General features: G+C 41.5%; 1 protein-coding gene across 7 annotated transcripts in view; it reads right to left on the bottom strand.

Moving 5' to 3' along the window:
- ARHGAP9 (Rho GTPase activating protein 9) overlaps positions 1–21,436 on the bottom strand; it is a 37,074-nt gene extending 15,638 nt beyond the window's left edge. Inside the window, exons 1-7 of one of the 7 annotated variants that reach the window (XM_039368169.1) lie at positions 21,255–21,436; positions 15,452–15,858; positions 13,836–14,068; positions 3,997–4,224; positions 2,999–3,082; positions 1,953–2,063; positions 967–1,028 (exon numbers count right to left, since the gene is read on the bottom strand). In XM_039368169.1, the coding sequence (XP_039224103.1) occupies positions 967–1,028; positions 1,953–2,063; positions 2,999–3,082; positions 3,997–4,224; positions 13,836–14,068; positions 15,452–15,794 (1,061 nt within the window). In that variant the 5' untranslated portion in view covers positions 15,795–15,858; positions 21,255–21,436. Of the gene's footprint in view, positions 1–966; positions 1,029–1,952; positions 2,064–2,908; positions 3,083–3,996; positions 4,225–10,116; positions 10,267–13,835; positions 14,069–15,451; positions 15,859–21,254 lie in introns of those variants that run through there. The other 6 variants (XM_039368168.1, XM_039368172.1, XM_039368171.1 and 3 more) reach the window with 6 other exon arrangements.
- Between the last annotated feature and the right edge of the window lie 1,634 nt (positions 21,437–23,070).

Below are 23,070 nucleotides of genomic sequence, written 5' to 3'. Positions count from 1 at the left end.
GTTCAAACCGATAAGCAGCAAGGCCCATATTGACTGTGTACTCTGTACATTTTATTTGATCTGAATGGCTATGTAATCATCCTCTGCTACCAATCGGAATGGCTATACAATAATCTTCTGCTACCATTTCTATATAATAAAACAGATTTTCAAAATTTTGCCCTCCTATTCCTCTTCGGATTTATGTCAGTGACTCAGAAGGTCCTGTTGTGATTCCTCGCCAGCCAGTGGACCCGACAGCTGAGTCTGAGGAATCAGAGGAGGAGGAGGAGGAGGGGCCTGGAGTGACATCAGAGTCAGAGGAAGGCTCTGAGTAGCTCCAAGACTTACAGTCTGACGGGGAGCCTGGCCCCTCTACTTGCACTCAGGCTGAGACACAGCTATGCTGGAAGTCTGAGTTAGACAGTGATGAATCACAACTGGGAGATATCCAGGATGCACGAACATGCTGGCAAGAAAAGAGAGTAGGACAGAGGAATGCAATGGGGTGACTCCAAAGGAAAAGGAGAAGGCATTAGGAAGCCACGCCTTGGCTGCATAATAAAAGGGAAGGTGTGGAAGGTGCTAGTTGCCGAAGGTAACCGTTCATGTTGAGGATCGAGTTTCTGTGAACTGTGTTTGTTTGCCTTGGACATTGACTCAGGTCTGTGAATAATAAAAGGGGATTGGTTTTTTCCTGCGGTTCCAGCCTGCTTGTTGGAAGAGGGGTTTCTCTTCCAACTCACGTAGGCTAGGACAGAACAGGTCCATTATATTCACTAATGCCCCTTTCCCTCCTTTTTGTCTATTCAAACCAGGACACTGCTTGTCAAAATTCCTTCAGTTGTGAAATGCTTCTCAGTCAGAGCTGGAGAGGTAGCCAAATGAGGACTGAGAAGCACAAATGCCCCAGATTTTTCCTAGATGGACAATGAAGAAGGTATCCCTCCTCAAGCCCCCCCTTCCAGGGAGACTTTAACGGCATACCTGAGTTTCCGACCTCCTTCAGCAATCTTGGTTTTGTTCAGTTGTCCACATTTCTCCACCACCTGCCAAAAGAAAACAATGTCCACAAACTTGCAGCCCTAGCTGTATTCTGTGGTCCTTCCTGAAATCCATACTACTCCCCATATTCCCAGTTCTTTATAGATCTTTAATTTCCTTCAAACTCGGGCTCCACTGCTAACTCTCCTACTGGATCAGTTGAGAGAGGAACTTCCCTAATGTGGCTGAGCTGCAACCCGTAGCAGCCCCAGTCCACACAGTCAGTGATGAGGATCTGTAGTTTGGTGGCATCTGGGGGACTGTAAGTTTCCCAAACCCAATGTGCAAATATGGGCAGTGAGATACAATCATTTTTCAGAGAAGACAGAGAAGAAACACACTGGTACACACATGCTAAAAAGGACAGATGGAGATGGCAAAACCAAGAATAGGGCAGGTGTATCTTCTGAATGCACCGATCCTAGTCCCAGCTAGAGATTTCATCTCCAACAATTCTCTTCCTTTCCATGCCTGCTTCTCTAGCTTGATTTCCTTTTACTTATTTCATTCTCTAGATCCTTCTACATTCTCTTTACCATCTCCTTTGCCCCTCCAAATCTCATTTTTCTTCCTGGGCAACATTCCCAATCTCAGCTGAGCCAAATGAAGAAAGAAAGCAGCAGGATAGACCCACTCCAAAACCCAGAAGGTGACTATCTCTGGCATGGCATAACTGGCCTCTGGGGCTAAGCAAGAGAGAACATCTTTCTTCATATCCTTTCAGATAGCGGTGACTGAGGGCACTGCCATGGGATGGAAAGGGAGATATTTATATACCATTCATCCCAGGAACTTGAGAGGGTAGTACAAATATCTTCACAGATGAGGCGTGAGGCAGACGAAGTTGATGGGATGCAACTATAACTCAGGATGTTTATCAAATGACAGACGGAGCCTAACCATTACATTGCTGTATAGTTGTAACATACATGCAGTAATTCAGCATTGTCTGAGATGGAACCATTGATAGAGGATGGCGCAGAGTATTCTCCTAACCAGGCCTCGCAGCTATATTGGGAATGGTTCCGCCGATGGTTTCCCTGTACAGAGAAAAGAGAAAGCAAGAAGATTTACCAACCGTTTTGGGTACCCATTCCCTTCCTGCTGCCAGCAGGCACTGCCAAGGCTGAATCTTAGACTGCCAAAACTTAAATGATTGACCACACTGGGTAGCAGATAGCGGGGTAGCTAATACACAGAACCTCAATATATTTTCTTTCTTCCTTTTGAAAACACTTGGCAAAGGGGGAAGTGGCCAAGTGGCACAAATGCTTGATTAACCAAACTGAGTTTGCTACTGTAATGGGCAGAAAGAATAACCTTGAGGAACAAGAGGGAGAGCCACAACCAAAACAAAAAACAAAAACCCCTAAGTGTGGGGCAGAAATGTAATCTGCAAATGTATCTCAGACAGATCCTTTCTAGTTCTACAAAACTAAAGGGGGAGGGAGAGAAAATATTCAGACTTGCAAGATTCTATTACGTTAATGTCATAATAAAAGAGTATCAGCATTCATAACTTTGGTTTTCTAATTTGATCTACCTGGAAGGGCTAATAGACCCTTCCTTCCTCCCCTCCCCTCCCCTCCCCTTTCTTTTCCTCCCTCTCCCACCAACTTTCAATACCTGTCTCCTTCTCTCTGTCTCTCTCTTCTGCAATGCACTATAAAAGCTATTTAAAGGACTATTAGCCCCAATGTTTAAAATTACACACCTACCTGCACTAGTGACTACTGTCCTGCCCTCTCCTTCAGATGCACCTCTCCTTTTACCCCAGAAGGATATAGATTAACCTTTCCATTCTGCAAACACTTTTGGCAAAGACATCTGTTTTGTCCTCCAAAACTTGCCATCCCAGTGGATCCCCTTAGGACCGGGGTCTTACCTTGGGAGGCCGCATCTCTGGCAACATCAAGGATTTGGTGTATCCTAGCTTTTTGTGGAGACCTTGAGCCCCAGGCTGCTCCCCACTCACTCTGTCTTCCATTTGGTCCAGGGTGGCTTCTGGCATAGGGTCTGCTGGAGCTGAGAGACCATTTCCCTCTATCTGCACCAAGCTCTGGCAAAACAACACAGAAAAGGGGAGGGGGGAAAAAGAGAGAAAGGACATGAGGCAGGCATGAGCCCAACTAATGCTACCCTTCCCTGTCGCCAATTTGATCCACAGCCACCTATTTCTTTCAAATTTGGGCCTCAGTTTCTTCAATGCTGACCCACAGGTGATGATATTGACAGAGCCTTCAGATGTGACAAGGGAATGGGAAGGGTTTACTATATAGACTAGCTGGCAACCACATGACCTGTTCTGACACAGCACACAATGATTTCTCATTACAGAAATTTCTCAGGCATCAGGCTAGTGACCCAAAATGTAATTCTGGATTAAAGCACCAGAGAGCAGTCAAACTCCAAAGGCAGCCTCTAGAAGGCACTAGCTATTTGATTGGAAGCATAGAGTACAGCAAATCCTTGATCTACGACTGCAGTTGAGCCCACAATTTTGGTCGTAAGTCATGACAGTTGTAAAGCAGGTCACCACATGTCTGTGCCTGATTTTATGGCCCTTCCTGTGGTTGTTGCTAAGTGAACACAGCAGTTGTTAAGCGAACCCATTATTTGCTATGCGGCTTTTTTTTTTGCTGAAAACCAAAAGTAAACACCAGTTTCTGGAAAACAATGTCAGAACTCACAGTCACATGATCACGGCATGCCACAAATGGCTGTAAGTGTGGGCTGCCAAGCAACCATAATGCAATCAAGAGACCACAGGGGATCCAAACATCGTAACTCTGAATCTGAATCATAAGTAGTTTTTTTCAATGTCTGTCAGGACTTTGAACAGTCACTAAGTGACCAATTGCAAGTGAAGGACTACTTGTATGTCAGCTCAGTATTTGCCAGCTAAATTCTTGCTGATTGCTGAAGCTAAGTAGCCTGGATGTCCCCCCACCCCCAACAACTCTAGCTTCTCACCATCTCTTGACTCCTCCTGGGTGGCTTCCATGACTTTTCACCTGTTGCAGGCTTATAGTAGTAACTACGCAGGGAGCTGGAATCTATGTGACGTTCCCAGGATTCCAGCATCTGTAGTGGTGGGCTGCGTGGGGAAGGAGGTGTTGTTGGTAATTGCTTCATCTCCTCCAGATTGTAATAAATTGGAGGCTTCTCCCCAAGGAGAGATGGAGGAGTATCATCCAACATCTGCCAGAAAGAAGCAGGAAATAAATCAGAGTTGGACTTACCATAACATACCATTCCATCACTGGAAGATGGACCTGGTAGGAAAGGGTTAACTCTACCACTTTTACTCAGAGAGTAACACTTCTTCCTGTCCCAGGGAAGAAACCTCATCCATTGAGTAACTACGTCTCAGGCCAATTTACTTCACAAAGTTGTTGTGAGGAAAAACGGGAAAAAGGATAACTGCGTATGCTGCCTTATGTTCCTGAACAAAAAGTGGGATTAGAAAAAAAAAATTCTAACAAATACAGTGAATCAGTAAATCCCACTGTGACAACAAGAACTTGCAATAGGTAGGGTATATGGGAAGAGAAGAACAATGTGTAACAATCAGTACAAGGCAGTAAAGTAACTGTCCCCTTGACCATTGGGCTGCTTAGGTACAGGTAGTCCTTGACTGTTCGAAGTTACAGTGGCACTGAAAAAAATTGACTTCTGACTGTTTTCACACTTACAACCCCTGCAGCATCCCCATGGCCATGTGATCAAAATTCAGAGGCTTGGCAGCTAACTCATATTTATAACGGTTGCAGTGTTCTCGGATCACGTGATCCCCTTTTGCAACCTTTCGTCAAGCAAAGTCGAAGGGAAAGCCAGATTCATTGCACAACCACGTTCTAACTTAACAACCGCAATGATTCATTTAACAGCTGCGGCAAGAAGAGTTGTAAAACGGGACAAAAACTCATACTTAGCAAGAGAAATTTTCGGCTCAGTTTTGGTCATACATCAAGGATTACCTGCGTTTTTAATCTTCTCTGCTTTCCTAAACAAGCAGAGACTGTAGCCTTCTCATTCCTCTCTCTCATGCCTGCAAATAGGCAAGTGATATGGATGAATAGGAGCCAGTAGATGGGCTTCTCTAAGCACCAGCAACTGGCTCCCTCTCCTCCCTCTAGTTGGAGCCATGTATAATTCTGCCCTGGAAAAAGCTTCATTTTCGGGGGTGGGGAAAAAGGGCAGCTGGGGGGCTCCTATACCTTTCTCTAGTGTCTGAGTTGCATAATGGACACACTAGGCAAGTCATGCCTCCCTTGTCCTTTTCTAGGGGTTGTCACCCAGTTCAGTATACCACCACATCCACCATCCTCCAGTTTTTCTATCACCCATCCTGCTGAGGGAATCTTGGGGGCTTGCTACCCTTGTGCTCTAGAGGATATGTCCTTCTGTGTTGCTTCTCAAGCTTCGAGGCCAGTTTATTTTTATTTAGCATATGGCAAAATATTAAAAACCACATCAAAATTACATTCTCAATGAGCAAATATGAACCTACAGTACTCTGTTTACAAATTCAAAGGTAGGCTATTTATATATGGACTATATATATATATGGTGTGTGTGTGTGTGTGGGTGGGTGTATACACATCATTTGTGTGCTAAATATTTTTGGATTGCTAAAAAAGAGTTAAAGGTGAACTGGGATAGCTATTTCAAGCTAATTAGCTCTCATCAGCCAGCCATACCCTTCTGAGATTCAAACCTGGGCTGCTTGCATGTCAACACAGCTGCCTAACGTGCAAGCAGCTCAGGTTCGAATCTCAGACGGGTATGGCTGGCTGATGAGAGCTAATTAGCTCAAAATAGCTATTCTGAAGTTTTCGCGGATGCTTGTATGTAGGTCTTTGGTTATTTGGGTTTTCTCATGCGTAAAATTGGAAGTGTCTTGACGACGTTTCGACGAAGTCCCATTTGTCATCTTCAGGCTGGTGTTTTCGGCTTCGTGCTTCTAGGAGCAATGTGTGATTGTAGCTGTTTCTTCCTTTTAACTGCCAGTGGGGGTATGAACTGATTGGGTAGGAGCTTGGCTGTGTTCTGATTGGGTGGAGATGTGTTCTGATTGGTTAGGGGCTTGGCTGTGCTCTGATTGGATGAGGGGTTGGCTGTGCTCTGATTGGATGGGGGAGTGTTCTGTTTGGGTGGGGGCTTTGTTGTGCTCGTGTTAGTCTGAGTTGCAGGGGGATTTGTCATGGTGAGCTGCGTTGCTGTTGTTTGGCTTCGCATCCATGGTCATGCCTCATCTTCATGGTGGGTGTCAATTTGCTTCATGTATGGATTGGAGGGGTTTAAAGTTGCTAATGATGCAGCTGTGGTCTGGCTTCTGGTTTGTGGTTGTGCTTATCATCGGTGTGGGTATGGGTTTGCTTTCTGCATGGATGTGTGGTGGTGACATCCTGTGTGGTTTTTGTGAGTGTGGGTCTGGTGTCATTCTTTGTGTTAGGGACTCGTTTGTCAATAAGGGCAGGTTTCCAAATGGCTGGTAGGTAGGAGGTATCATCTCGTTTATTCATGCTGTGTGGGCATTTTTCTATCTAGATGGCTTCTCTGATTAGTCTGTTATTAAAGTGTTCAGTTTTGGCAATAGTTCTGGTCTTTTTAAAGTCAATTTCATGTCCTGTGGCTTTAAGGTGTTGGACCAGGGAAGAAGTTGGTTCCTCTTTTTTGACTGAGATGATACCTCCCGCCTACCAGCCATTTGGGTTTTCTCAGTGGCCTTCACCCCTGAAGCACTGCAGGCAAAATTAAAGCCAATGCTACCACTTTCCCCCTCCATAGTCTGCAACCTTTGAAGACCTAATCAGTCTTTCTGTATTTCCTAGGCTATTTCCCTGGCCCAGCATCATAGCACTTTCAGGTGTGGCTTCTTGCCAGCATGCCTATCAGAAAGCACTTCATGCAGGATGGGGAAGAGCCCTGGTTTCGGTCTTCATCTTCATTATTTCCTTTTTTATCTCTCAAGATTGAGCCCTGGGTCCTCCAGAAAGCAGAACAGAAGGCTGAAGTGAGAGGCATTTCCTCTAGGGTCAAAGAAGATGATTGAAGATCCTTTTTTATCAAAACCAACTTCAGCTATGGAAAAGTGACTTTTACTTAATGAAGAGCCAGACTTCCCCTTGCTGCAGGATACAAGGAAGGATTAATGATATTTCAGGGATTTATGAAATTTTATACTGGATACCATAAAAACAGTGAGCCATCTAAGTGTCAGAATAAACTGGGTAGTGCTGATACTTTGGTCACCAAAACATTTGCTTATTTAAATGGGAGGAAAAAAAGGTCAAAACCATTAAGAGAAACATGTCATAATTCTATAATTCTGCTGCTCAATTCATCTAGGTCAATGGTTCTCAACCTGTGGGTCAGGACCCCATTTGGGGTCGAACTACCATTTCACAGGGGTCGCCAAACAATGCAGTCCACCATTTTTTTCCCGCTTTTCCTTAGCTGTGCTACTCCCTTTTATTCTATTGGCTTTTGAAAGCCAACAGAATAGACTCTCTTGAATAGAGTCTAATTCTATTGGCTTTCAAAAGCCAAGAGGAATTGTCCAGGCTGTCTCTGCCCTGCTGAGCCCACCAAAAGTCCCATTCTGCAAACGGTGCTGCACCAGTTGAGTAGTCCTTGACTTACGACCGGTTGAGTAGTCCTCGACTTACAACCGGTTGGGGGTCGCGGCATTAAAAAGGTTGAGAACCACTGATCTAGGTTCTAGCCTATCCTATTTAGCATTGTTTTGGGGTTTTTTTAAGCAGCCATGGTCATTGTTTCAGTTGTTTCTGTGGTTTAGTTGAGAACAGAGCAGAATGTTTAAATAAATAAATATGTGGTCCTCTATTACAGGTTGATTCCGCATTTTAGAGTTTCGACAACTTGAAACATGTAATAAAAGACCTAAGAGAAAGAGCAAGAATGGAATGTTTACTCCAATTCCCACAAAATGTTAGTTCCCCCTAATTTAACTTGTGCCTTGAAGATTATCGGAGATAGGGTCTATAAAGTTTTAGTGTTTGTAAATTATCAGAATAACAGAGTTGGAAGGGACCTTGGAGGTCTTCTAGTCCAACCTCCTGCTCAGGCAGGAAACCTTATAGCACTTCAGACAAATGGCTATCCAATCTCTTCTTAAAAACTTCCAGTGTTGGAATACACCCAGAACTTCTGGAGGGAAGTTGTTCTACTGATTAATTGTTCTATCAGGAAATTTCTCCTTAGTTCTAGATTGCTTCACTCCTTGATTAGTTTCATGCCTTAGCTTAGAACAGGGGCTATTTCTATCTCTTAACCACTGCCAAGCTTTCTGTCTCAAATCCTTGTGGGACCATATCTTCAGAACTTTAGAAGTGGATTGAAATGAAGAACGGAATTAAATATTTTATTTGTGTGTGATTAAATACCCAAGGAATTTGTCTCTGATACAGATGCACTCAATGTACTTGCAAAGCAACAGAAATAATAATAACAACAACAACAACAACAATAATAATAAAACAGTAAAAATAACAACAATAATAATAGTAGTAGTAATAATTTACAGTAATATTAATACAGTACTAATACTACTTTATAGCAAATTGCTGTAAATCTGTTGGAATCAGGAATCTATAAATGCAAGAAATGAATAATACTTAAAAATGCCCAGAATTCAAGGGAATTCTAATGCACAGCGAATGATTAACTGCAGAGAACAGCTTGCTTTATGCCATTATAGTCAATTATGCTTTTATGTGATAATAATCAGCATGTTTATGTTTTGCCCAAAGAAGATAGCAATAGCACTTAAGATTTATATAGTGCTTCATAGTGTTTTACAGACTTCTCGAAGCAATTTACAGAGTCACCGCCCCACAACAGTCTGGCTCCTCATTTTACCAATCTCGGAAGGACAGAAGGCTGAGTTAACCTTGAGCAGCTGAGAATCAAAGTCCTGGAGTAAGCAGTAAGTTAGCCTACAATACTGCATTCTAATCATTGTGCCACGATGGCTCTTAGATGAAGGCACTACTGATACTAAAAGCCTTAAACATTCCCATTAGGAAGTAAAAAAAAAAAAAAAAGCAAAATAAGTGTCATAGATATGCTAGGAAGAGATCAATATAGTTGGTTTGAGCCCTTCTCCAAAATACTGTAGTCACTGGAGCAACCAGAGGGAGGATCAACAATTCACACACAGACAAAAGGAGGCAGGGCCTCAATCATTGTGGTCATGCTAGACTTCTAAACATGAAAAGGGCAAGAAGCTACTCCTGTTTAGAGAATGTAAGGATATAAAAATATAAGAAAAGACCTGCTCTTAACTATTGCTTTTTAAGTTCTGAATCCTCAAATAGCTTTACTGGGAATTATGGGAACTGAACTGGAAGGTACAACCTAAGAGCTGGTTGGGGTACAGTGTTGGATTTTGCTCAGAAAGACCTAGATTTGTATCCCCCTACAAAATGAGGTCCACCATTTTCCCATGTTCTTTGCAGTCTATGAACAATGTTATTTTGAGGATAGAATCAAATCAAGTTTCAATTATAGAACAGGAACAGGTTATTTCAAATAACTATGTAAGAATTAATAAACACCATCCAGAGTCCAACCAGAATGGAGCAGTTTAAATATTTCATGGATGGTTGGATGGATAGATGGATGGATGACAGTTAGATAAACAAAGATACATAATGATCAAGTTTCCTTCTAGCTACTCCTATCTGAATAGGAACAACACAAGTAGCTGTGAGTCTTTCTTATGCTGAACCACAGCTGTGCCCAAGTAAACATTTTCCATAAGATCCCATTGACAGATCCATATACTCCACCCAATTCTTCCCAGCTCCACCCAGCTCCATATAGATTCTCTGCTAATGCCTAACTACATAGTGCCTCTCCAGTTAAGTCACAGCTGTGGCTCCTTCTGCCTTCTTGTCTAAGTTCATTGCCCAAGAGGAAGTTGAAAATTGGTTGCTTCATGGCAGAAGACTGGAAGAATATTGCTAGTGGTCAGAGAGTTTCTTCCTCTTCCTCACTTTGTCTCGGTTCTAATTATGTCTTCTTCTAAAATCCCCCTCTCAGAGATGACCCCCTTTATCCTACCTCAATTCTTGAGGCCTTCAGAAGTTTTCTAGGAAGCACCGATACCCCCACGGTCTGGTACTTACAGCCAGTACCAGCTGTGTGGTTCAGGGGCGTGTGCAGAGGAGCTGGCCCTCCCACTAGCTTCCCCCACATCCTGTGTGGGTGGCAGATGCTACCACTCCTTCCAATCAGGGAAAGACAAAGAGGAAATTATGCAAGGTAGCGGGGCAGATGTTCAGATAAGCAGCTCTCACCCAAGCATCTAATGGAATCTTGACAGAAGAAAAAATATGCATGCAGCAGCCCACAGCAGTCAGAGACCATGAAGAACATATGTCAGAATAACTGGAACTTAATGCAGTGAAAGCTTACAGCTTTAAAGGGGACATGAGTCAACTTTTCTGAGAAATTTGTCATTCTGGAGGTGTGTCATAAGGTTGTATGAAGGCCTTGACTGAGAGTGATTTTGAAGATTTTTTTAAATTTCACTTAATGTCTACCTTTCTGCTTTCTTCCTAATCTGGGTTGTATTATGGACGATCCAGATGATTCTGTTCAAACACACACAAAAATACAGTGAGACTTCTAAATCCTCACCTTGTGCTTTTCAACTATTTCTAGAGGAGCATCTATCTTAATCTATGCTGCCAAAATGACTGGATCTTGTAATACATTCAAGACTAACAGACCTTATGATAGCTTATATTCCTATGGACCACATCAGGAATTTCCAAACTGTGGCTTGGGAAATGAGCACCTGGGGCAGGAAGTGATCACAGATTTGCACAAACAAAGTAGAAGCACTGTCAAAACTCATTCTCAGCTTTGCTCCTTATTTTGCTTGTGTATATCTGCGCACTTTTGTAATGCAGAATCCCTTTCCTCATCCTAATTCCACAGAAAAGCCTTGAATGTTTAATATATCATTTTTTCCTATGTTTTTATTCTTTAGTCCATCCTATTTAGTTTATTTATTTATTATTTATTAAATTAATCTGCTGCCCATCTTGACTAAAGGTAATCCTAGGCAGCTTATAATCAACAATTTTATTGTTCTGGAGATGGTCTTTCTGCTCATTCAAGAACTGAAGCATGATATTAGGGGGAGACCTTTTTTTTTAGAGGAGGAGGAGGAGGAGGAGGAGGAGGATGCATATCACTTGCAGCCAGTCTGAATTCTTACAGCATAGAGACCCTTAGCCCAAGGATAAGAATATAAGACTAGCCCTGCTGGACCAGGCCAAGATCCATCTTAATCCAGGATTTTTGTTCCTTAGAGTAACCACCAGATGCCACTCAGTAACATATCCATCTCTCGCCATTGCTCCTCTGCAACTGCTGGATTGATGACAGACTCCACCTCCCTCCCCACTTGCTCTCTGTTCTCCATCCATTTGTTTTTTGTTATCATCATATTGATGTATTTTTGTTGAGTTCTTTCTCATTGTTTATTTGATTGTTCTATTATTTTACTTCTGTTCTGTTTACACTCTTTTCGTCTCTTCCGTTTATTGTTGTAAGTCACCTAGAATAGCCCCAAGGCAAGATAGATGGCAAATAAATTTAATAAATAAAGTAAATAAATAAACTGATACTTGGACACATGCTGGAAATAAGAATTTTAGGAAGAAGCCAAGGGAAGTCAGTCAAACAATTTCACAGCTCTGATGGTAAAGCCAGTTTTTATTTCTGCTCACTTACAGCACGTTTACCTAGGATAACTGGGGAACATCATTGTTGGCCATGGCCTACAACGGTCATTTAGTCTGAATAAGTGACACAAAAGATTAAACAAACAATAGTTAAATTAATCTTGCTTATAATGGCCCTAAGAAAGAGGACTTACTCAGATTAATTGCAGGAGATTCAGCATACTTAAGCCAGCCTTATGCTTTTTCACATTATAGACAGTAGAATTCATTAGTAAAGATGTAGGGTTGGCAGGCAATTCATTAGATAAATTTTAAAAAGGTTTATGGAAAAATGACTTCTTAACAGAAAGTCCACATTCAGAGAGATTGCAGATGCCTACTTATTAGACCCCATCCAGAGAAAGATTTAGTGCTCACTCTCTGCTGGCAAGCCCCCCAAAATAGTAGGCTGTAGAATGTGCAAACAGAAATATAAAGGCATGAAATTGCTCGTACTGTGTCAGGTGTGAGTAGGGGGTAGATTGAAATCTAACAGAAGTGTTCAGGATGCTCTACTGTAGATCAGCAAGATTGTGTGATTTTCAGCCTGAAAGCAATAACAGGAAGAGTTTTCTTTCTAAACTAGATGAATGACTAAAAACCAGAAATGAGTTGGTTACAAAAAGCTAGAATTCAAGCCCTGCAAATGTAGGCTTATGTTCAAGGGCATTCTGATGGTAGCCTTGTGTCTGTAGCTACTAATGGACCTCAAACAATTCCCCTGAGGCTGTCTAGGTTCTTTGAGTCATTCTGATTCTTGTTTTTATAAAGCATTGATTATTTAATGGGAAGGTAGCGTGGCATATGGCAAAGTGCTGGATCCAAGATAACTGTTTTATACAAAAATGCTCAGTGGTGCACATAAACCTTTAGGTACTCTTAGGAGTTTAAAATGGTGGCTGGCTGTGGCCCAATGCTTTGTTTAGGACTGCATTCAGCTGCCAAGAGAAATAAGATGGATAATAATAATAATAATAATAATAATAATAATAATAATAATAATAATAGTAAGGTTGGAAGGGATCTTGGAGGTCATCTAATCCAACCCCCTGCTCAGGCAGGAAACTCTATACCATTTTGGACAAATGGCTGTCCAGTCTCTTCTTAAAAACCTCCAGTGTTGGAGCATTCACCGCATCTGGAGGCAGGTTGTTCCACTGGATGAATGAAACATCTGGAGCAACGTTCCCCAGCCTTTCCCACTTTGTGGATTGGTGGGGGGAAGGGGGTGGTTCTGTGTGAGTGGAGGGTGAGCAAGCATGCATACATGCACTCGCCCGCGACTTCTGCGGCCCGGTTCCAAATAGATCATGGCCCAGTACGGGGCAGTTGGAGATCTCTAATCTGGAGGAGTCAGAAAGTGCTTTCTTGTTGCCGATATCCACTAGGACAGTTCTTTTGTGACTGTGCAAACCCAACATCACAAACAGACTGTGACCACAAGCCATAAAACACTCTCTAAATTCTAGATTTGATTCCACGGATGGATTAAATGGACTCCAGAAGATGGTAGAGGAGAGGAAGACCGGGGGAACATTGTCCATGGGGTCATGATGGGTCAGACACGACTTCGCAACTAACAACAAATGGATTAAAACCTCTCTTGACAATATTTTTTTTGCAATTAAAAAAAAAAAGAAAAATCTTTGATGAGCAAGCAGGGTTTAACTGCCAGTTGGAGTAGTTGCTGGATGTTTTTGTTGTTCTTACGCGTTTTAGTTGCACCTGAATACTTTTTTTAAAAAAAAAAGTTACATTACGATATAATAACATTATAATAATTAATATATTTGTATTGTTGCTCGTCTCTTGGGCACTCTGTATTGATACTGTATACTGTATGTGTCTAAATACCACCTGTGTCATGATGACATTGAAAGTGCTGTTTGGTTTTATCTCAGCTGCTATAATATTGTCTTGTTGTGATGTTTTTATTTTATTTTTATGCCATGTTAGCTGCCCAGAGATATGTTTGTGATGGGTAGCCGTAAATCAAATACATAAACAAACAAATGAAGTCTGAGAAAAGGAAAAGGCTGAACTCACCCCATAATATCTCTCACTTCTTGCTAGCTCTTCCTCTGAACTTTGCCAGTGTGTTGGGCCTTTGCATTTTATCTGAGATAGGCCACTCAGGCTGTGACGCCTACCAAGCAACAGCTGATGGATTCTCATCTTGGCAGAAAAGTGGTTGCAGCTGGACAATAGATCTGTGTGGGAAGATGATGGGGGTGGCTGCACCCAAAGATCCTCCAGAGAATGAGACATTTCGAAGCATGCTGAAAGGAAGAAAAGTAGAACCAGCAAGGACAATTCTTGCCTTTCCGCACACATTCTACGTTCAGTGAAGCTTTTCATTCAACAAGGATTGATCCAAATTAAGGAGAAATTTCATGACAGTAAAAAAAAAAAAAAACTAAATTGAGACTCTGGAATAATTTCTGACTGTTGGGGACTACATCCAAGTTTTTTTCTTGGCAGTGTTGCAAATATAGTTTGCCATAGCCTTTTCCTATAACACGTAGGTCTTTTACATTCCAGCCCATCTGATAGTCTGGTGAAAAGCAAAGTGTGAACTACCAGACTTAGCTTTCAAGTCCAGAAAAGGCTGGCCAAGTGCTGCCACCTTTTGAGACTTCCAGCAGAAACAGAACATGAAATCTAACCTGAAAGTCTTCTCTGCTTCTAGATTTGAAGCCATCCCTTTCTGTTTCTAAGCTCCTGAATCCAGCCCATGGACATAGGTTTGCTGCTTCTGATTTTTCAGCCTCCATATCAGAGGGAATCTTTGGGAATCAGTGGCACTATGAATTTTTAAAGATTGTTGGTCCTTTTCTTCTAACTCCCCCTCTCATTTGTCAGGGTTTTTTTTAGCCAACAATCTTTCTATTTATTGTCCAGGAATTCTCTTTGTCACTGTCACTACCGATTAAGTGCCACCACCTTTATTGGTCTACTTTCCCACCAAACAGTGTCCTGGACCAGTCACACAGCACTACTGTCAGGGGTATAATGACACTGTATTCAGATTCATAAATATTCATATGAGGGATGGGCATTCTTTTAGAACTGGGGACAACACTTCTCTCTTGAGAGGGATGCATACTCAGTGCCTTGGGAAAATAGACGGGCAACACTATAATTTTCTGTTTTCCTAAGTTTGGGAATAGGGATGTGACTTTTTTCCCCTTTGCTTATAATTAACTAGGTGTAACCACATTTCCAAAAGGAGGAAAAAATCTACACACTACCAGATTTTGGCTTCAAAAATCTATACAACCACTAGATGGCAACAGACCTGCCCACAAAATTATAACTCTTTGCTGCCATCTGGTGCTGTTTTGGTTTCTTGCAGTTCATGTATGGTTGTTCACTTGGGGGTATTTGAGTTGCAATGAGTGACAAAGTCATTTTCTATGCTGTACCTAACTGATTTGGAGTGGTATGGCACTTTTGTCTGAAACCAGGATATCTGATCCCCTAAATACATTGCATTTTTGGAGGTAATGTTTCTACTCCCAAATTATGGGAATGTGTATCCAATGTTCAGCTATGGTGATGGTGGGGACTCCAGAGATAGAATAAATTTATTGGAGTTCCCACTCCTGGAGTTCAAGTTGCCCAACCCTGGTTTAGTCCCTTGAACTTCAAAAACAACTCACCGGGACCTCCATCCTTTTCTGAATGGTAGCTAGGGTGCAAGAAGACATTTTGCTGTAGGTTTGCCCTTTCATCACAGGTCACTTCAGCCACATAGGATGCTGGGACAAAGATGGGCCTCTTCTGCTTGGTCTGGCCAAACCTCTTCACCTGCCACCAATCCTCATTGGCCTTGTGCACAAGGTGGAAGATCTCCCCTTCCTCAATGATCACCTGCCTTCCATCTTCAGATTTGTACTTATAGTCATAGAGAGCCTGCAACACCACACTGCCTGCAGAATCCAGAGAAGATTCGCTCTGGGGGCGATTGAATTCTTCCAAGAACCGCCTCCGACTTGAAAACATCTTGCCAAGTCAGGTTGACCCGAAAGAGCTGGGAACTCTGGGCCTCAGCATGCTAACTTTTCACCTATGATGAAAACAATTGCAGCACTAAATTTAGATGTGGTGAAAATGTAACTGAAGTGCAGTGCCAGTAAACGTAAATGCCTTAGACATTGTAACTTGTTAGGTCTGAGGATATTATTCAAAATTTGGTAAATTGTGGATTATTTAGTAGGTAAAATACTAGACAATACTGATTTATGTAAGCTTGGACTACTAAAAATAAGAAGCATATTGACAGAGTAAAATTTTCCTCTATGCTCCAATGTAATATCTTGTGATGGTAACTCAAAAAATAGCTGAGGGTGAATCTCATTTTCCCAGGAAGAAAAAGGATAGAAAATCTTAGTTAAGTATTGGTTAAAAGCAGACTGGCTTTCTTGATTTATTACTGTGGTAGAATCAATCTGAGTTAGTGATTAAGGTTCCAGCCTGGAAACCAGGACACTGGGAGTTTCTAGGCCTCTAAAGCATGAAAACTAGCTAAGTGATTTGGGGTCTCAGCTCAACTCATCTTACAGAGTTAGGTTTAGGGTGAAGTTTTATGAGTGTGAAGAACAAACTGTCAGGCATGTGGCATCTTTTTAATGAAAAAAATTAATGGTGCAGAAAATGCTAGACTATGAAAGGAAAATAATACTCTGAGGAAAGTAGAGCCAGAAAGAGGTAGTAGTTCTGTAAACAACCAAGAAGGGAGTATCTACATCTATCTTCAGCCCCAAAAGTGCTTCCAGCTATTGGACTCTTTTCTCAGACACTGCATGTCAATAGATCTGTATACATGGATCAAGTCAAGTCACAAATGACTTTTCAGGAGTTATCAGATTAGGAAAATAATCAGTTTATTTTTTTTCTTATGTATGGGTTAATTCTTCCCTCTCCCATGTCTGAAGAATCTAAGTCACCAAAAGCACCCAAGTAGCTGTTGCAACAGGAAGCAACCATGCGCTTGCGGCTTCTTGCAGAGAATGAACACAGAGCCATATTAAGCAGAAATTGTACCCAGTGGAATTTGTTTGCCAAACAGAATCAGCTGGGAGGGAAAGCAAAGCTGTCTTCACCCAGCCTCCTGGGACTCCCTATTCTTGTTCTTGAAAGCGTCTCCCAGAGCGTTTTTTGCCCTCCAAGGCAAAGCTTGTACTGTCCCAGAAATTACCTTCAATGCAGCAGATCATCTTCAGAACCAGAAATAAATAGCTCTATAAAGATCACTCTATCCTCTGTATCGGGGCCATTCCATGTAGGAATGGTCAACTTTTGTGGTCAAGAACTGGTAGGGATTTTCACATTTACAGATACAAGAACTCATATGATATATGGGGACTCCACATTTAAAAGAGTTTATGTAACTATCAGGAACAAGACTACTGTAGAAATGAAATGAAAAACAAATATTTAAAGTAAAAATATCAAAAACAAAACAAAACAAAACTCATTCTGTAAAATGAGAAGAAATAAAGGCTGGTGTGGTGAGCCGGTCAAGCTGAATTTTAATCTCTTTGCTGTCCTTCTTTCTGGGCCTTTAGATTATTGTCCCAAAGTTCTAGCTCAGTGTTTCTCAACCTTGACCATTTTAAGGCATGTGGACTTCAACTCCCAGAATTCCACAGCCAGCATTGCTGGCTGTGGAATTCTGGGAGTTGAAGTCCACATGCCTTAAAATGGTCAAGGTTGAGAAACACTGTGACTAGCTATACCATTAGAGAGAGAGGTTGAAAAAGCCAGGGAGCTTCAAAACATTGTCTACTGTGGTGGCATTGGCTTTGTTTTCAGGACTTGATAACTTTGGCCAGCTACAGAAAGCGGATGTAAGACAGAATTCAGAGATGATAATGTGGTTAGTTACCCTTATGCAGTGCTTTTTTTTTTTGTAAAAACAAACAAACAAAAAAGTGCCGGAACTCACACACATTTCCGGTTCCAGTCGAATGCCCTTTACAGAGGGGGGGGGAGAAGAAGCCACTTTAGGGAGCGATTTTGCGGCTCCCCAGTGGCCCGATCCGGGCTCCGGAGGCCTTTTCCAAGCCTCCGGAGCCTGAATCCATGGCCATGGAGCGATTTTGCAGCACCCCAGCTCCAGAGCCCGAATCGGGCCACTGGGGAGCCACAAAATCGCTCCAGGGCCATGCATCTGGGCTCCAGAGGCTTGGAAAGGGCCTCGGGAGCCCGGATCGGGCTGCTGGGAGTCCGCAAAATCATTTTGCAGGCATACCTGGACTTGTGCTGGCAGCTTAGAAGGAACCAGTTCTTCGGTTCAAAAAAAGGTGCCGGAACACCGTTCCGTGCGTTCTATGACAAAAAAAGCCCTGCCCTTATGTCATCAAAAGACAGCAGAAGAAACTGGTGTCTTCCTTGTTGCATTAAAAGTGCAGGAGAAAGAAACCCAGTATCTAACAAATTACATATATATGGATTCCATGTTTGAAAGCAAAGGTACTGGTCCAGGGGTTGGCAACCTTAAACACTCAACACTTGGACCCGTTTCCCAGAGAAAAGATGGGAGCTGCAAAACTTGAGCGCATGTGCACACACAGGGGGGGAGCTTGATTGAAGAGTTTAATTAAAAAGAAATAGTGGCTGCTGTGCATGAGTTCTTTCTCTCTCCCTCCCTCTATCTCTCTCTCTCTCTCCGTCTCTTTGTCTCCCTCCCTCTCTCTCTTCCCCCTCCCCCCCGATCTTCTGCTCATCTGGCAAGCCGGCTTCACGCTGTTCTCTGACAAGCTGACACACATTCTTATTGGGCTGGCTCTCTCCTGCCCTTTGTCTGCCAGTCCTCTTCCCCCACTCAGTGTGTGTGTGTGTGTGTGTGTGTGTGTGTGTGAGAGAGAGAGAGAGAGAGAGAGAGAGAGAGAGAGAGAGAGAGAGTGCGTGAGAGAGAGCTGCTTCCTGCTTTCTGCTGCTTCCTGCTGAGACGCAGCAAAGGTAGGAGTCCCGCCCAATAAGGTTGTCAGCTTGTCCAAGAACAGCGTGATGCCACTCTCTTTTTTACACACAAACACAGAGACAGAGACAGACAGACAGAGAGAGAGAGACAGAGAGAGAAGGGAAGCGCAAGTGCCTCTCTCTGTCTCTGTCTCTCTGTCTCTGCAAATGGCAGAGGAGGCTGGGAGCTGCAGGAGAAGGCTCAAACAGCTACATGCGGCTCCGTAGCAGCGGGTTGCCGACCCGTGTACTAGTCAGAACTCTTGTGCTTTCACATCAACATTTTTCCTACATAACTTTTTCAATCAGTGCACAGCATTGTCTCTACACTGTTCTTCTCCAGTCTTGATTTTCATTAGCGAGATGCAACATAACATCATGCTGGCAGATGTCAGGTCTGACAACTGTTTGAAATGCCCTTTGATTTCTCACTAGGCCCCCAAAGTTGCCCTGAGAGATGTTGGGAACTTCAAATGATGATTCCACTTTTTCCAATTCTTCTCCCTGCAATAAACAATACTTAATCACCTGGATTGAGAAGCTCGGGAGACAGTAACTCCCACTCCAACAATGGAAGTTTTTAAGAAGAGATTGGACAACCATTTATCTGAAATAGTATAGGATTTCCTGCCTGAGCAGGGGGTTGGACTAGAAGACCTCCAAGGTCCCTTCTAACTCTGTTATTCTATTCTATTCTATTCTATTCTATTCTATTCTATTCTATTCTATTCTATTCTATTCTATTCTATTCTATCCTATCCCATTCCATTCTTAGGTACAAAAGCCAGTTAGGTGACCTTTGACCAGTTGCTCTCTCTCTCAGCTCAACCCACCTGAAGGTTGTTGTTGGGGAAATAGGAGGAGGAAGGAATATAATGTATGTTTGCTGCCTTGAGTTACTTATAATGTAATAGAGATGGTATAAAGATTAATATATGTGAATATATAGTTGTAGGTCTTTGGTTGTTGCTGCTCAAAGCACGAAGCTGAAAACACCAGCCTGAAGATGACGAATGGGACTTCGTCGAAACGTCGCCAAGACACTTCCAATTTTACGCGGGAGAAAACCCGAACAACCAAAGACCTACATACAAATACCCGCGAAAACCTCAGAAAATGAATATATAGTTATATATACACACACATGCACAACACATACACACACATACATATATATGGGTATACACATACACACATACACACACATACACACACACACACACACACCATATACTGCATAGATAGTTATCACTGTATAAAATAATACTTGGGGATATTCTGGAATACATTAATATCTTGGTGAAGGGACTAAAGTTGCTGTAAAGCAAAATTTGGAATCTATGGAACTCCCTCCCAGCATTGTTTTTTTGCCAGCTAAGGTTGCTAGGAGAAGTTATTCAACTGCATTTCAAGATTCCTATTCCTTGATTTGAAGACTAGTTTTATCCGTCCAACTACTTGACAGTTCTTATCTTTATCATCTATTTGCGTACACACCTCAGAAATAGTGCATTCACACATCACACAAAAAGGAAACCAGATATGCTATGTTATGATTCCCTTTATTGGGTCAATTTTGTACACTTGTTAATCACCCTTATGTCTGTAGGTATATATATGGGTTCAACTCCTTGATAAACTATGCATAAGCCACAATGGAAAGCTTTTTTTTTTTACAGAAAAGTAATTGCTTTTAATAGCTGTGATTTGAGCATTATATACTTTTTTAAACTACTGCGCACCACAGTTGTTTTTAATTGGATATCAAACACCATACTTCATTTACTGTTACATTTTTGTCTCCATCAACTATGTTTGCTAAGATTAGAATTTCAGAAATATAGACAGCTGCAGAAACCGTAAGAAGGGTTTGGCCCATTTCTGTTTACAGGGGTTATGTGACAAACAGAAGGTCTGCTTGAAAAAATGTATGTGAAAGAAGAATCAGAGCTGCAGTCCTAGCCAATCCTGAACCTTTCAAGATGGAGTCCAGTTTTCAAAATGGAAACTAAGCCACTGACAGTTAAGGTGGCCTTAAATCTGAGGAAGACTCTTCTACATCAATGAGTCTACAAGAGATAACTCTTCTTCTAAAGCACTTTGAGAATGTAAGCTGACCCCACTACAACCCTTCCCTGTTTTTTGCCAACCAGTCCTCATGAGAAAATATGCCTTAGAAAATACTAATCATAAAATGTTCTCCTGTTGGGGAGAACATAAAAGAAACTTCAGCTGGAAACAAGAAAGAATGCAAACTCCCACTTCCTTATTTATTTCTTCTGCATTTCCTCCCATATCACAGGACTGCATTCATTTTGTCTTGTTCACAAGCCCCATTTTCCCCGCCACTGCTTGCCAACTAAAATGGGAAACCCCACTCCCTAGCCAGTATGACTGAAGGAATGGAGTAAAATTTCAATTAACAATCCACAGAAGAGAAAATAAGATTGCAGCCCTACTACAGTAAACTTCCCATTATCTCAGAACAGTTATGTTTACCTGAGCCCATCACACAATGAGAGAAATGATAATCCTGGAATAACAGCTTTTTCTTTCAGTCTTGGACCCATTCTGTAGCCATTCTTTTCATCTTTCACAGAAACGGAGAGAGAAGAATGCGGTATTTCCCTTCCTTAAAAGCATTTAATGTATGAGGTACAAAGCATAGGTACCACACACATCCGCCTTCAGAGAGGTAAATAGTTTCCTGTGGGCTGCTACTTTGCTTATGTGCACCATAAAGCAGGAAGGAGACTCCATTTCTGAGTCGCAATACTCTTTTGCAGACAGAGAAACTGTCTTTATTGTAACATTTGTGTATATAAAAGAAATAGCCTTGCAGCAAGTGTGATCTTATTTAGATCAAGAAGATAGCAATTTCAGTCCTAGGCACAGCAGTAAAGTTTACCATAATCAAAGGTTATGTCTAAGAAAACCCAAGGTTGCATGACATGGATGCAAATTTATGCATATCACCTTGGGTGTTCTGCTTCAAACTTATTTTTAACTGAATATGCTTCTAATCAGATGGATCACAAAACATAAATCTTAGCTTGCTTGTTAGTCATTATCACTTCTTGGTGATTACCGAATATTTAGCTCCTTAAAAAAGCTATACTTTTTATTCATTTTTTCTCCCCACTGCTAAAATTTCCCCTCTTCAGGCACTAGAATAGAATAGAATAATAACTTTATTGTCACTTTGAATGTACACTAATTGGCATACATTAAAATGAAATTTCATTGCATACAGCTCTCAAAGGGTCACCACCTCCAATATACACTACATCAGTGTTTCTCAACCTTGACAATTTTAAGGCATGTGAACTTCAATTCCCAGAATTCCACAGCCAGCAATGCTGGCTGTGGAATTCTGGGAGTTGAAGTTCACATGCCTTAAAATTGTCAAGGTTGAGAAACACTGCACTACATAAATATGACAAAAATAAATACAGAATTATGCATATAGCCAATATATGAGAGACAGAAACAATACAGTCTAGTTTGAATTATTTATACATATGCATGGCAAGAAAAACAAAACTTGTATGATTCTTGAGTTTCCATAAGGTAGTTTAAAGATAAAAAAACCTGACCATATTATCTTTTAAAAAGAGGAACCATAGTCCTCATATAAAAGTACTAAAAAATACTGCCAGGTATTTGTTTTATTTTAAAAATCTTTAGGCTGCCTTTAATACAAAAGCTCTTTCAACATACATTAAATCTGTTATCTATTTATTTATAAATAGATGTAAGTCCACAATAGACATAAGATTGTAGATTTAAGCTTGAATTTCTGTTAATTTCTGTATTTAATTTACAGTAATTTCTTTTTGATATTACTGTGTGCATTGGGTTTATTATAGTCACATACACACTGGCCTACTGATGGAATATACATCCATGTACAAACTTACACCATCATTACTATGGCTATATTTATTTCTCTAACAAATGATGATTAAGGTGTTCTATCACTAGGGTCAAATACATCCTCCGCCATTCAAGTTTATTGATAACTTTGAACCAATTCCTCTGGAACTCAGATTTGTTGTTGTATGGGAGGGGAACTGAAGAAGTGTATGCAACCTTGAGTTCCTAAATGCAAAGAGGGACAAAAATCTAATCAATAAACTTGCAGTCCAATAATGCCCGTGTGGCCTCTTTAGATATTAAGAAGCAATTGCTATACAGATATTACAAGTCAGATATCCAGGTCTTAAATTTACCAGAAATTTGCTTCCACCAACTTGGGTTTGTCAGGCTGAAATTAACCTACTTTGGACACACTATGCTAAGAATAGCTCTCAAG

Source organism: Crotalus tigris, unplaced genomic scaffold, assembly GCF_016545835.1.
Source record: "Crotalus tigris isolate CLP2741 ecotype Arizona unplaced genomic scaffold, ASM1654583v1 scf7180000020655.604591, whole genome shotgun sequence".
NCBI classification, from domain to species: domain Eukaryota; kingdom Metazoa; phylum Chordata; class Lepidosauria; order Squamata; family Viperidae; genus Crotalus; species Crotalus tigris.
The sequence above is the reverse complement of the archived record's forward strand: the minus strand, read 5'-3'. Positions and strand labels throughout refer to the sequence as shown.